General features: G+C 45.5%; 1 protein-coding gene across 3 annotated transcripts in view; it reads right to left on the bottom strand.

Moving 5' to 3' along the window:
- thoc1 (THO complex 1) overlaps positions 1-14,952 on the bottom strand; it is a 102,312-nt gene that overhangs the window by 43,077 nt on the left and 44,283 nt on the right. For all 3 annotated transcript variants that reach the window (XM_070892888.1, XM_070892895.1, XM_070892902.1), the window contains exons 11-16: positions 14,662-14,796; positions 6,327-6,427; positions 4,425-4,491; positions 2,662-2,712; positions 1,924-1,994; positions 1,220-1,315 (exon numbers count right to left, since the gene is read on the bottom strand). In XM_070892888.1, the coding sequence (XP_070748989.1) occupies positions 1,220-1,315; positions 1,924-1,994; positions 2,662-2,712; positions 4,425-4,491; positions 6,327-6,427; positions 14,662-14,796 (521 nt within the window). The remainder of the gene's footprint in view (positions 1-1,219; positions 1,316-1,923; positions 1,995-2,661; positions 2,713-4,424; positions 4,492-6,326; positions 6,428-14,661; positions 14,797-14,952) is intronic.

The raw sequence follows: 14,952 nt of genomic DNA, 5'->3' as shown, positions 1-14,952 counted from the left end.
AAACTTCTTCACCCAGAGAGTGGTGAACCTGTCGAATTCTCTGCCACAGAAAGTTGTTGAGGCCAATTCACTAAATATATTCAAAAGAGAGTTAGATGAAGTCCTTACTACTAGGGGGATCAAGGGGTATGGCGAGAAAGCAGGAAGGGGGTACTGAAATTGCATGTTCAGTCATGGACTCATTGAATGGCGGTGCAGGCTAGAAGGGCCGAATGGCCTACTCCTGCACCTATTTTCTATGTTTCTATGAGGGGGTTACCTTATGGTGATAGATTGAGTAGACTGGGTTCTTTACTCATTCGAGTTCAGAAGGATGAGGGGTGATCTTATAGGAACATTTAAAATAATGAAAGGGATAGACAAGATAGAGGCAAAGAGGTTGTTTCCACTGGTCGGAAAGACTGGAACGAAGGGGGAACAGCCTCAAAATACGGGGGAGCCAATTTAAAACCGAGTTGAGAAGGAATTTCTTCTCCCAGAGGGTTGTGAATCTGTGGAATTTTCTGCCCTAGGAAGCAATTGAGGCTAGCTCATTGAATGTATTCAAATCACAGACAGATAGATTTTTAACCAATAAGGGAATTAAGGGTTATGGGGAGCGGGCGGGTAAGTGGAGCTGGGTCCGTGGCAAGATCAGCCATGATCTTGTTGAATGGCGGAGCAGGCTCGAGGGGCTAGATGGTCTACTCCTGTTCCTAATTCTTATGTTCTTATGTTCAATCTTTGGTTCCCTTCCCCACCCCTCTCAGAGCCTGTTACTTTCTTTTTTCTCTCTCCTTGTCTCGATTGGCAGTTGGACATAATCCCACCATTCACAGCCTTTCTTGACTCATGTTTTTCTAACTCCTAGCATTACCATTTGAATTGGGGCCATCGCCCCTTTTGTCTCTCTAATCTCTCTTGTCTTCCAACCCATCACAAATCTTCCCTTTTGTTCTTTCTTCCCCTCCCCCTTTCAGTGCTTGTTAAGAATCTGTTCTTTTTGAACACTCTCCAGTTCTGTCGAAGGGTCATCGACCCAAAACATTAACTCTGCTTCTTCGCCACAGATGCTGCCTGACCTGCTGAGTATTTCCAGCATTTTCTGTTTTAATTCTAGCATTGGTAAGTGCTTGAACATGAGCCATACTGCAACAACTATCTGAAACAACATAATATTTGTGCAGCACCACCCCACCCACCCCCAACAACCCTGCTTCAAAGTTGTGTTTGTACTTACTTTCCCATCAACACCTTCTTGCTTGGCCCTTTTCCAAAGAAATCTTCAGGAGCGGGTCGTTTTCTTGCAGGCTTTGGAACTTTGGATTCAGGTGGTCTTTAAAAATCAAATGTAACTCATCATCAAAGTGAACTTATGATTTCTGGTGTGTGTGTGTGTGTTGTAGAGAGAGAACGTTTAGAATACTAGCACAGTCTCAAACATGTAGCAAATTTCCAGAATTATCATTTTTGATATATGTTTAATAATTGAATCCTATTAACCATCAAGTCAGACTTAACTACAGAATATCAGCGAGTTCCTAGTTTATGCTTCAGTTCTGTCAATTTCATTTCTCATCTTTCTCAACATAGCACAAATGAAAACATACTTGAAACCAGAAAACATCAGTTACAGATATTCATTCAGCATTATTTGACAAGAATTGCTTGTTTGAAATTCATTTAAAAAAATCTTCATAGCAAGACTACTTAAAAATTTTTTAAATGGAAGTAATCTTCTGATAGAAGCCAGATGGTACAGCATATTAGTTTACCGACTGTGCCATGGAATGTTAAGAAGAAAGCGAGTTACACTAGATATACAAGATAGGATGCTTCCTTGCCCTTTTAATCAATTAATTACACAAGATACCAGAAGTAGGAGTGGAGAAAAAGGTGATTACAGGGGATGTAAAAAGTGACATTACATCTTGAAAAATATACCTTTCTTTAACAAAACTTGGACAACCTTCATTTTTCCATGCAATCCAGTTTTCTTCACTGTGTAATATATGCTGTAATCAAATATGAGTACATGAGCTCTCATTACAGGTTAGATCAGATCAATTTGCTTTCAGCCTCTATATCAATGTGATTCAAAAATCATTTAAAAAGTGGCTTAGTGGGTAAATGCAACGTTGAATATAATGAGTCAAACACTAGAAACATCATCACCTACAAGTTCCCCTCAAAGTCACACACCATCCGGACTTGGACATATATTGCTGTTCCTTCACTATCACTGGGTCAAAATCCTGGAACAATTAACAGTGGTTGGGAGCACCTTCAACACATGGACTGCAACGGTTCAGGAAGAAGGACCACCACCACCTTCTCAAGGGTAACTAGGGATGGTCAAAAATTGCAGGCCTTGCTAGTGACGTGCACGTCCCAAGAATGAATTTTTAAAAAATGGTCCCATATTCAGCTTGTGTGCAGTTAGTTGACCTTTGCTAGAACAGGAGCTTGGCATTACAATTGGCCTCATTGCTCCTGAACAAGGTGAAGGAGGGGGAAGAAGAGAGGAAAAAATTAGCCAGTGTAGCCATTCCTGATCACTATCCAGTGAGCTTTCTGGAAAGTATGTGCATGCTAAAAAGAAATGGTAGGTTTGGTGTGGTAATTTATTTACAAATTGGCAGACTTTATTCAGAAATTCAATACAAAAATAATTTGACATACCTCTACCATGCTAGAAAATTTTTCTCCGTCAGGTGGCGTCTCTTTAAATAACTACATAAGTGAACAATGAAGAATAAATTTGTTAAAATTACATTTTTATCTCAATAATTCGGCGCTGTTTAAAATTGTTTTGATACAATTAATCTGGTGAGGATTATGGTCGCATTTCCATGAAAATGCACAATTAAGACTTGATAATTTTTTCAAGAACATGCTGCAAATTAACTTCTTTTAAATTTTAATTCAGTCCAATTTCATTAATTATATAAAATCATTTTCCAAGAAATGATTAAAAATAGTATTTGTGGATATTCATCGACCAAAGAAAACTAAAAGGAACAAAGAAATGCAGATTGATACAGCTGCACATTTCCCGTGCTCTATGCTTTTCGAATGTTATGATTTTGTGACCAAGTAGTTCATCTCTGTGTACTTCTGTGAATATTGATAAAGAAATGTATGCAGCCTAAATTTCAACATTTATTGAATGTAATGTAATTAGTATGAAAACAAACAAAACGCAAATTCCAGCCACTGGGATGCTGAATTAGAAGTGGACTTTTAATATTAGTAAAAACACCATTTTGCTTGCAATTTCCAATTACATCTATGCACACAAACCATCTACTGGGGAAAATGCATGTCATAATTACAGAGTTAAAGGTGAGCAATACTACACTCTCCCAACGAGGCACAGGCTCCAGAGCCCTGCAATACTGCACAGATTTCAGCACGAACAAATCCCTCTGGAACTCTTTCTCAACTCCCCAACAGTCTCTTATGCACAGGTGCAATCCTGTGCACCAAGTTCACCTCCATGATCAAAGACAGGAGAGAAAACTTGAAAGAAGTCTAGGAAAAGACTGTTCTATTTATGGGTGTTCTCAGATAATTCTGACCCCAGATAATTTTGGGCTCTCATAGTTTGGATCACTCACATTGACGAGCTGCAGCACCCCAAACTGTCAAGCGTATTTATCCTTGATTTGAGATCGAGGTAAGCTTCAGAAAATCCAGTTACAGTAAACTTCAGAACCCTGTATCAAACTTAATTTGATGAGTGGTACAACTGGCCAGGAAACAAAGCAAGTCATATCTGATCTTAGCTATTGGACGTACCCTACATCTACAGTAATATACAGTGGAATCTCAATTATCCACAATTAATGGATGGGAACTCACAGTGGATAACTGAAATGAGTGGATGATTAGCGGAGTTGCAGTTCAGTGCTGGCAAGAGATCTGGTCAGAAAATCTGATTCAAAGTAGCAGCCTAGCTGTTAAAAACCCAGAGAAAGGCACCACCCAATCTGAAACCGTGGTCGGACCTGAGGTACACCTCGAAGTTTAATTGAATTACCCGAGATCCAACCCAAACTTGCAGCCTAGCAGCTTAAAGATTTGAGTTTATCCAAAACTCTGACTGCCACCTGCCAGGTTTGAGATAATTGAGGCTGAACTATAGTACTAATCAGATTGTTCCTACTTGCAAAAGTGACATAAATGCAGATGTTGAGAACAGGAGGAAAAGTCCTGAAGCAAGATCAAATGAGAGTGATACATCAAGGTTGCAGTAAGAGGGAGTTAAATGGCACAGGGAAATCTCTTGCATGTCCTCTATTAGAATGCACAACTTAACCATTTAATGTGGAGATTAATGCAAAAACCAGATTGTGTTTAGTTTTGTTTTTACAAAAATACAATTTGTGGGAAAATTAATAATGTTATAGTACAACTTAAGCAATTACTTATTTTCAACCAACCTGATAAACTGCTTTGGTGGTATCTTCAATCCAGAGAGACTGTTCATCAGTCAACACACAGTAGGAGCTAAGAAGCAGAATTACACCAGATCACACTTTATTTATTACAGTTTTTAATAACTGTGGATCCTGGTAAGATGTCTGAACATTGCTCATTATTTGCGGTCTCCATGCTCAGGATGAACACTAGCATCCTCTGCAACAAGCTTGAGCATCTTCCTCACCAGGATTCTTCAGGTACATTGCCAACCTTGAAATACATCTCTGTACTTATAAAGCTTCTAAAATATAAACCAAAGCCTCAGCTATTTCTTCCTACAGCCTTGATTATCTGCTACAAGTACTCTATAATCAATTACTGCTCTGCATCTCTTCATATTGATGTAACTATACTTAATACTTAAATTCCAACATCTCCCCAACATAGACTAATGGTCAGAGTTGAAAAGGAGCATCCCGAGTTGGAGGGATATGGCACAAAATGTAGGTTTGAGTGTACAATAAAGTAGATCCAAGTACTTTATTGGGCCCCATGAACAGCAATAAGGGAGATGTAACAGGGACCAAGCACTACCAAATCAGGATGGAAAAGTAAACTGAAAGCAGAATTACTTCAAACCTCGTTCACAAGTATCCTGGAGGTAAAGTGGACAGAAAGCAAAACTGGTAGAGGGTATGCATGACATGGAGCTTGGGGGCAAAAAACTTTAAAAAGAAACTGTACTCAGGTTTCCTCAATGGTTCAGCTTGTTTATTTAATGTGTAGCTGAGCCATACAGACCAACAAGCCCACAGATGTGATTCCTGGTCAAGATTTCAACTGAGCAGTGCCCCTTGGATTAGTAAGAGGTAAATTGACCAGGACTCCCACTCCTAATCACCATCCAGCAAGTGTTCTTGAAGTGCGTGTAGGTGTATGTCAGCTGAGGACAGGATCAGGCACAACTGCGACGTTCCCTGCAGTGAAATAGCCAACTAATATTCATTACAAGAGGTCACAATGAATAACTACCATTTAAGCAAAGTGCAACAAGTGCCCTTGGAGCACCAGAAAGGAGAAAACACTTTCCAGGGAAGAGGATAAAAAAAAGACTTGCAAAGTCTAATTGATGAAGAAAATTGAGATCAAAGGGGATCATGAATCCCTTCTTTTGTTTAAATAAAGCAGCTTTAAAATCATTTCCCACAAGAAAATAGCTGATTCATAATATTAAAAACATAATTAGGAGCAGGAGTAGGCCATACAGCCCTTCGAGTCTGCTCTGCCTTCAATAAGATCATGGCCGAACTTTTACATCAACTCTGTTTTCCTGCTCGATCCCCATATCCTTCGATTCCCAGAGAGTCCAAAAATCTATATAACTCAGCCTTGAATACACTCAACGATTCAGCATCCAGAGCCCTTTGTGGTACAGAATTCCAAAAGTTCACAACCCTCTGAGTGGAGAAATTCCTGCACATCCAAGTCTTAAATGGCTGACCCCTTATCCTGATACTATGCCCCCTAGTTCTAGATTCTCTAGCCAGGGGAAACACCCTCTCAGTATCTACCCTGTCAATCCCCTTCAGAAATGTGCTTACCGATGAAATACCCATTTCTATACATCAAAAGGTTATTCAGTAATACCGAATTTTGAAGTAAACACTTGAAAATCAAGTTCCAGCAACTTTTCCTGCTTACTGCCTTCTTGCCACCACTTGCCTCCCATCCCATGAGTTATATCTTTGGTATGTTGATTTTTCTATAGTTCTATACATGTGATCAATGTTTGATCTGGTGAACCTAGAAGCATTTTCAAATCTAGCACTAAACTTAATAATACAGTAATAGTGCATCCTTAACTGCAGACGTTAAGACTGTGTAACCTCAACTGAAAAATACTCATTATTTTCAGACATTACCTTTTAAATTTGACCTGGCCCTTAAGGTACTGAAACAGTATCAAATACTGTAAAAGGATATGTCGTCTAAAGTTGCTGTCGTTCAGTTGTAGGTCCATCAGCTAGCAGTAAAGCAAAAATAAAGTCAGGAGTTACATGTGAAATTTTATGAACTCAAGTACACAAATGTGTTTTGGCAATTCTCCACTCCATTCCAGTAGCCTCACAAAGTGATTTTGCAAAATATAGGTGGGGTGGGGTGGGGGGGCGAGAGAGAAAGAGAGATAAAAAAAGAATGGATTGCAGACATCAATTGGCATACTGCATATTTAGTCCACTGACGTTGATGTGAGTAACTGGAATAAAAAAGAGCATTCTGATTTGAAGAGTGAATGAAACATTGGTACAGCAATGTGGAACCAAAAATATATGTTTTAATTCAATCCATTTTTTAAGCATTTTGATACAACGATTTATATAGCGTTTTTAATGTCGTAAAAGTCGCTTCACAGCAGTGTTATACGATAAAATTAATAAATTTGACACCGAACCACATAAGAACAAATTGCAGCAGATGACCAAAAGTTTGGTAAAAGACGTAGGTTTTAAGGACGTCTTAAAAGGAGGAAAAAGAAGTCGAGAGGTTTAGGGAAGGAATTCCAGAGCTTAGGGCTCAAACAGCCGAAGGCACGGTCACTGTTGATTGAGCAGTTATAATCAGGGATGCTCAAGATGGCAGAATTTGAGGAGCGCAGACATCTCGTGGGGTTGTGAGGCTGGAAGAGACAGGGAAGGGCGAGGCCATGGAGGGATTTGTAAATAAGGATGAGAATTTTGAAATTGAGGCGTTGCTTAACCGTTGTTTACGTAGGGTAGAATGCGGAAGTCCAGCCAGGAGTGCGTTGGAGTCGTCAAGTCTAGAGGTAAACAAAGGGATGAATGAGGGTTTCAGCAGCAGATGAGCTGAGGCAAGGGTGGAGGCGGGCAATGTTATGGAGGTGGACATAGGCGGTTTTAGTTATGTCGTGGATATGTGGCCGGAAGCTCATTTCAGGATCAAATATGATGCCTAGGTTGCGAACAGACTGGTTTAGCCTCAGATAGATGCTGGGGAGAGGGATGGAGTCAGTGGCTATGGAACGCAGTTTGTAGCGGGGACCAAAGACAATGGTTTTGGTCTTCCCAATATTTAATTGGAGAACATTTCTGCTCATCCAGCACTAGATGTCGGACAAGCAGTCTGACAATTTAGAGAAACATAGAAACATAGAAAATAGGTGCAGGAGTAGGCCTTCTAGCCTGCACCGCCATTCAATGAGTTCATGGCTGAACATGCAACTTCAGTACCCCATTCCTGCTTTCTCACCATACCCCTTGATTCCCCTAGTAGTAAGGACTTCATCTAACTCCTTTTTGAATATATTTAGTGAATTGGCCTCAACAACTTTCTGTGGTAGAGAATTCCACAGGTTCACCACTCTCTGGGTGAAGAAATTCCTCCTCATCTCGGTCCTAAATGGCTTCCCCCTTATCCTTAGACTGTGTCCCCTGGTTCTGGACTTCCCCAACATTGGGAACATTCTTCCTGCATCTAACCTGTCTAACCCCGTCAGAATTTTAAACGTTTCTATGAGGTCCACTCTCATTCTTCTGAACTCCAGTGAATACAAGCCCAGTTGATCCAGTCTTTCTTGATAGGTCAGTCCCGCCATCCCGGGAATCAGTCTGGTGAACCTTCGCTGCACTCCCTCAATAGCAAGAATGTCCTTCCTCAGGTTAGGAGACCAAAACTGTACACAATACTCCAGGTGTGGCCTCACCAAGGCCCTGTACAATTGTAGCAACACTTCCCTGCCCTTGTACTCAAATCCCCTCGCTATGAAGGCCAACATGCCATTTGCTTTCTTAACCGCCTGCTGTACCTGCATGCCAACCTTCAATGACTGATTTACCATGACACCCAGGTCTCTTTGCACCTCCCCTTTTCCTAATCTGTCACCATTCAGATAATAGTCTGTCTCTCTGTTTTTACCACCAAAGTGGATAACCTCACATTTATCCACATTATACTTCATCTGCCATGCATTTGCCCACTCACCTAACCTATCCAAGTCGCTCTGCAGCCTCATAGAATCCTCCTTGCAGCTCACACTGCCACCCAACTTAGTGTCATCCGCAAATTTGGAGATACTACATTTAATCCCCTCATCTAAATCATTAATGTACAGTGTAAACAGCTGGGGCCCCAGCACAGAACCTTGCGGTACCCCACTAGTCACTGCTGCCATTCTGAAAAACATGGAGGGGTCGAGAGAAGTGGTGGAGAGGTAGAGCTGGGTGTCATCAGCATACATGTGGAAATTAACTCCGTCTTTTCGGATGATACCGCCAAAAGGCAGCATATAGATGAGAAATAGGAGGGGGCCAAGTACAGATCCTTGGGGGACACCAGAGGTAACAAAGTGAGAGTGGGAAGAGAAGCCATTGCAGGAGATTTTCTGGCTACAATTCGACAGATAAGAATGGAACCAGGCGAGTGCAGTCCCACCCAGCTGGACGATAATCGAGAGACGTTGGAGGAGGATGGAGTGGTCAACTGTCAAAAGCTGCAAACATGTCGAGGAGGACGAGGAGCGATAGTTTACCTTTGTCACAGTCACAAAGGATGTCATTTGTGACTTTGGTGAGAGATGTTTAGGTACTGTGGCAGAGGCGGAAACCAGATTCAAACATGGAGTTCCGGGAAAGATGGGCACGGAATGGGAGGCGACAACACATCCAAGGACTTTGGAGAGGAAAGGGAGGTTGGAGGTGGGGCAGTAGTTAGCAGGCACAGTGGGGTCAAGGGTTGTTTTTTTTTTGAGGAGAGGGGCGATGACCACAGATTTGAAGGAAAGGGGGTCAGTACCTGAGGAGAGAAAACTGTTAACAATGTCGGCTAACATGGGAGCCAGAAAAGTAAGTTGGGCTGTCAGCAGTTTAGCGGGAATAGGGTCAAGGGAGCAGGAAGTGGGTCTCAGGGACAAGATGAGCATGGAGAGGTCAAGAGGGGAGATCAGAAAGAAACTCGAGAAAAATTTGAGTTTAGGACAGGGGGGCGCCTCAGAGGAAGTTTGGCCTGGTGGGCTAGGGGAAGGAAGGGAACTGGCAGAGGTAGCTGATCAGATGGTCTCAATCTTTGATACAAAGAAGTCCATGAGCTCTTCACACTTGTTGTTGGAGGAGAGTGTGGTGGGGACAGGGGCGAGGGGTTTAAGAAGATGGTTAGCAGTAGAGAATAGTAGCTGGGGGTTATCTTTGCATTCCAGAATGATCCTGGAATAGTGAACCGTTTTTGTAGACAAGAGTAGGACCCATAATGCTTTCTGTGGTCCAGCCAAATCTGGTGGTGAATGGCTAAACCAGTTGTCTGCCACATCCGTTTCCCGCCCCTTGGATTTGAGGGAGCGCAAATGAGGGCTGCACCAGGGGAAACGGCCAGTGAGAGAGTAATGGTTTTAATAGAGACAATGGCATCAAAGGTGGTGGGGAGAGTGTGGTTGAGCAGATCGGTGGCTGGACAGTTTGGAGTTGATAAATGCAGTTGTAAGAGAGTTTGGAGATAATTTTTTCCAGGGTGGATGCAGAAGGTAGTAGGGTTGGGTGGGGGAAGGGGGATGTGGGTGGAGAGCGATGCAAAGAACTGGTTAGAGATGGCCTTATCTGTAACTGACACAGTAGGAATAGTGAGGTCATGAGAGATGGCAAGGTCAAGGGGGTGGCCGTAAATATGAGTTGAGGAATTCACATGGAGGGAGAGATTAAGGGAGGACAGGAGGGTAGTGAACTCAGAGGAGATAGAGCATGATGAATTGAGATGGAGGTTGAAATCACCAAGGATGAGAAGTCGCTCGGTGCAGAGGCTGAGGGAGGAAAGCAGTGAAGATATCTCCGTGATAAAAGTTTTAACATATTTAGATGGGTGGTAGAGAACGAGAATTTTAAATGAGAGGTGAAAGGGGTGGAATAGGTGAGATGTCCACGGAGGAGGGGGACAGACTAAGGTTTGATTTGATGATGAGAGTCACCCCCCCACCACGGCAGTCTGGGCGGGGAAAGTGGTGGAAGGTATAGCCAAGCGGGGAGACTTCATTTAAAGGTAAGGTGTCATCACCCCTCAGTTTCCATCAGGGCCATGATGTCGACGCAATCATCCGTGAAAAGCTCATGGATGGCAAGGGTCTTGTTTGCAAGTGAACGGACATTCTGCAAGGAGATCCGGAGAGAATCGGTGATGGCTGATCCACTGCCAGCATACACAGGGCCAGCACTTGGCGGGATGAATTGAGCAGGGAGGAGATTGGCAAAGTCAGCCCCCGTGGGCAAGCTGGGCAGCAAGGTCGGTGAGAGAGTAGGATGGGACAGTTGGGGTTGCCACGAATGAGGAGACAACGACGAGTGCCATGGTGGGCCCTTCAGAGGATGCCAAGAGAGGCACAGAAGGAAGCTGCAGGCTTGTCTAAAAGGGAGTCAAGCCTGGGATAGCTGCAGGAGAATAATGTGGTGGAAGAGTAATGAATGGTTGGGTAGGGATTTGTGAGGACAGAGTATCCGAGAGAGGAGAGATGAAAGGCGGCATGAAGACAGGAGAGACTGGTCAGGGAGGGATTGAGAGAAAAGAAAAGACAGGAGAAGGAAGTGAAAACAGAAATGAATGGCTCGGGTCCGAAGCGGCAGCCAAAATGTGCAGGCAAATGGACACGGGAAAAAACTCAATTTACATAGCAAATAGGTTGATGACAATAGTAGAACCAGTCGAATCAAGATCAATTATATGAAAACAAAATTAATATAGATTAATTATGAGTAAATTTAAAATCAGAAATTGAGTAATTGAAAAGTTAAATCAGTCTCTAGCTGTCTTATTAAATCATTCTCCGGTAGATCAAAAGGCACAATGAGAAGTGACCATTCCAAAGATCGTCGATCCAACTGGCAGTAAAGAAAATAATCTTGTGATTGTAATAGAGTCCCCACTCTCCTGTGAGTTTGAGACAGTTTGAAAGAAAATCAATTTGAAAGAATATCTTGAAAGAGGAGGAAGATGGGAACTCGATGGTAGGCGCGGGAGAGGAGTTAAGAGTCCATTGCCAGTGAGGCGCTGGATCTCCTCATGCCTGCCGCTGAGTCCCTCCTCATTCCTGCCAAGGAACTCCGAGACTTTTTAGCGGAATGCCAAAGACACCACAATAGAGCCCACCTGGCCCTGGACAAATGGTCCGAGCCGACGCTGCTCATCAGGTCCGTCTGCGCCGCCGGGGCCCGATCAAAACAAGAAAACCTTGAGCTGTGCCGGCTCAAAATGTTCCTCGCCGGGTTGCTGAGGGAGTGGAGGTCATCAAACGACTCCGCTCCCTCCCCACAGTAGTTTAAGTCAGAGGTTGCACTATGCTCGTGTCATGAAGATAACCATAGCCAGTCTCAACATCAATGGCGGCAGAGAGGCACGCTGTAGATTTAACAATTTTTCGCTCATACGGGAGGGGAAATATGCGGTGTGCTTCCTGCAAGAAACCCACACCATTCCGAGAGACGAGGCTACATGGCTCCTGGAATGGCAAGGAGAAGTCCGCATGAGCCACCTCACTGCTACTTCTTGTGGAGTGGCTATCTTGCTGGCCCCACATTTTCAGTCGGAGATCTTGGGGGTCAAGGTGCCTGTGCCAGGCCGCTTGCTCCATGTCACGGTTCGCCTGGGGGACGTGCCGCTCCATTTAGTGAACATGTACGCCCCCCAGCCCGGCCCGCAGCAAGTGCGCTTCTTCGAAGAAGTGTCCATTCATCTCGGCTCCGTCGACGTCGGCGACTGCATTGTCCTCGGGGGAGGGGGGAGATTTTAATTGCATCCTCGAGGCAAGGGACCACTCCGGTGCCCTGCAGAGCATGACGACAATGGAGAAGTTGAGGGACCAGGTTGGGTCCTTCGACTTGGTGGATGTCTGGTGAAATCTCCATCCCGACTCCAGCACCTTTACTTGGGTGAGGCCTGGAAGAGGATGGTCCAGAATCGACCGCCTTTACGTATCTTGGGCGTACATCTCATGCTTTCCGGTGGCTTCCATGCGGCCAGCGCTGTGTTCGGACCACCACCTGATGTGGGCGGAGCTTGCTTCGCTCTGTGCACGGGTGGGATCAGCATACAAGCACTTTAATAACCTGCTGCTGGAGGGCGAACAGTTCCAGGATTCGTTCCGTCAGTTAGCAGGGGGGCTTCTCCTTCAGGTTATGGTGGGACATGGATAAGGCTCACGTCCGTCTCTTCTGTCAAGAGTATGCGAAGAGGTCGACCAAGAGGCGGGAGGCAAGGGTGGAGCGCCTGGAGAAGGAGGTGCTCAACTTGGAATCCCGTCTCGGTCAAGTCGTCGAGGACCCGGCCCTGTGGACCATGTACGAAGTGAAGAAGGCTGCGCTGAAGGATCTGCAGCTTGTCGGGTCCCGAGGCGCTTTCGTGAGGTCGCAATTCCAGTTCCTCCGGAACCTGGACTGCGGCTCCTTCTTCTACTCGCTGGAAAGAAGACAGGGGGTCCGTAAGCAAATCTTGACACTGCTGGCCGACGACGGATCTCTGGTCTCGGATCCGGAGGGCATCAGCAACAGGGCCCGAGACTACTACGGGGCTCTGTTCTCTCCGGATACGTCCAGCGAGGAAGCGCAGAGAGTTTTGTGGGAGGACGTGTCGAAGGTCGGCACGGAGGGCACTGAAAATCTGGATGCTCTGCTAAGCTTGGCAGAGCTGACTGGTGCCCTCAACCAGCTCTCGAGGGGAAAGTCCCCGGGGCTGGTTGGGCTGACCGTGGAGTTCCACAGGGCGTTCTGGGACATCTTGGGGGACGACTACACATGGGTCCTGGGGGAAAGTCTAGCGACTGGGGAGATGCCCCTCTCTTGGCGCAGGACAGTCATCGTCCTTATGCCTAAGAAGGGCGATCTCCACCTACTAAAGAACTGGCGCCCAGTCTCCCTCCTCAGCCCAGATTACAAAATTTTTCCAGGGTGATATCTGCTCGCCTCGGCGCCTTGCTGGACCACATGATCCACCCCGCTCAGTCCTATACGGTCCCGGGCTGGACAATCCACGACAACATCCATCTGGTCCGGGACCTGGTCCACCATTCCCAGGAGGCTGGTCTGTCAGTCGCCTTTCTTTCCCGAGACCAGAAGATGTTCAACAGGGTGGGTCACGAGTATCTTTTTGGAACTCTGCGCGCTTTCGGGTTCAAGACGCATTTCGTCGTCCGGATCCGACTTTTGATTAAGGTTAACGGGTCTTTGACGGCGCCCCTTTGCTTTGGGAGGGGGGTGTGCCAGGGATGCCCCATGTCTGGCCAGTTATATCCCATATGCGTGGAGCCTTTCCTGCGCCTCTTGCGGAACAGGTTGACGGGACTTGCTCTGCAAGGGCCAGGCGTGGAGGTCGTCCTTTCAGCTTACGTCGATGACGTGCTCCTCATGATCGAGGATCCCGTTGACCTGCGGAGGATGCGTGAGTGCCAGGAGATTTACTCGGCCGAATCCTCCACCAGGATCAACTGGGAGAAATGTTCCGGACTCCTGGTGGGCCAGTGGCAGGTGCACTCCCTGCCGGAGGAATTCAGGCCTTTTGCCTGGAGCACGACCCATCTCCTCTATCTGGGAGTCTACCTTAGCCCCGACGAGGAAGCCTGGCCGGCGAACTGGCAGGAGCTGGAGGCCAAGGTCGCCGCTTGCCGAGGGCACAGGACAGGACTGCTCCAAGTGCTGTCCGACAGGGATCGAGTGCTAGTCATAAACCAGCTGGTGGCCGCTATGCTGTGGTGCCCATTGTTCACTTTGACCCCTCCCCCTGCGTTTGTCGCCAAGACACAGAAGAAGCTGGTCAACTTCTTCTGGAACAGGAAGCACTGGGTCTCTGCTGCGGTTCTGAGTCTCCAGCTTAGGGAGGGCGGTCAGGCGTTGGTGTGCGTCAGCACCCAGCATGCGACTTTCAGTCTTCAGACCCTGCAGAGATACCTGTACGTCGAGCCCCCTCCTGGATAGTGTGCGCTGGCGACATAATTCTTCCGCCAGCAGTACTGCCTCAATTATGACACGCAGCTGCTGTTTGTGAGCCTGGGGACCGCCATGTGGTGGCTGCCTGTCTTTAACCAGGAACCCATCAGGATCTGGAACAGAGTCGTCACCAAACACAGTTCACCCCGTCTGGAGTGGCAGCTGTCCTTCGGGAGCCACTGCAGAGGAATCCGTACCTCCACGACCGCGGTTTTAGGTGGCAGGCTATTTAAATGAATCGTAAATCCAATAACCAAAAAACACCATGAAGAACTACAAAAAAAATTACCTTTTCACTGGTCAAAAATTTAGCAAAGTACACATGTTCCTGCCCTGGAGGTTTTAATTCTTCCTGCTTCTTCTTTGAAGCCTGCATATCATCCAGTTTGTAGCTTCTGAAAACATCCAACACTTCATCTGAATGCTATAAAATAAATTCACATAAATGGGTTATAAAACAAAGACCATCAAATTGTATGGGACGATGAACATTTACAAACATAAAAAGAGGCACTTTACTCAATTATGTACACTCATTGCAGGTTGTATGCCGAAATTAATTAAATGGAGAGAATCAACA

The sequence above is a fragment of the Pristiophorus japonicus genome, chromosome 1, assembly GCF_044704955.1.
Source record: "Pristiophorus japonicus isolate sPriJap1 chromosome 1, sPriJap1.hap1, whole genome shotgun sequence".
NCBI classification, from domain to species: Eukaryota; Metazoa; Chordata; class Chondrichthyes; family Pristiophoridae; genus Pristiophorus; species Pristiophorus japonicus.
This window is presented reverse-complemented; position numbering and strand designations above follow the sequence as displayed.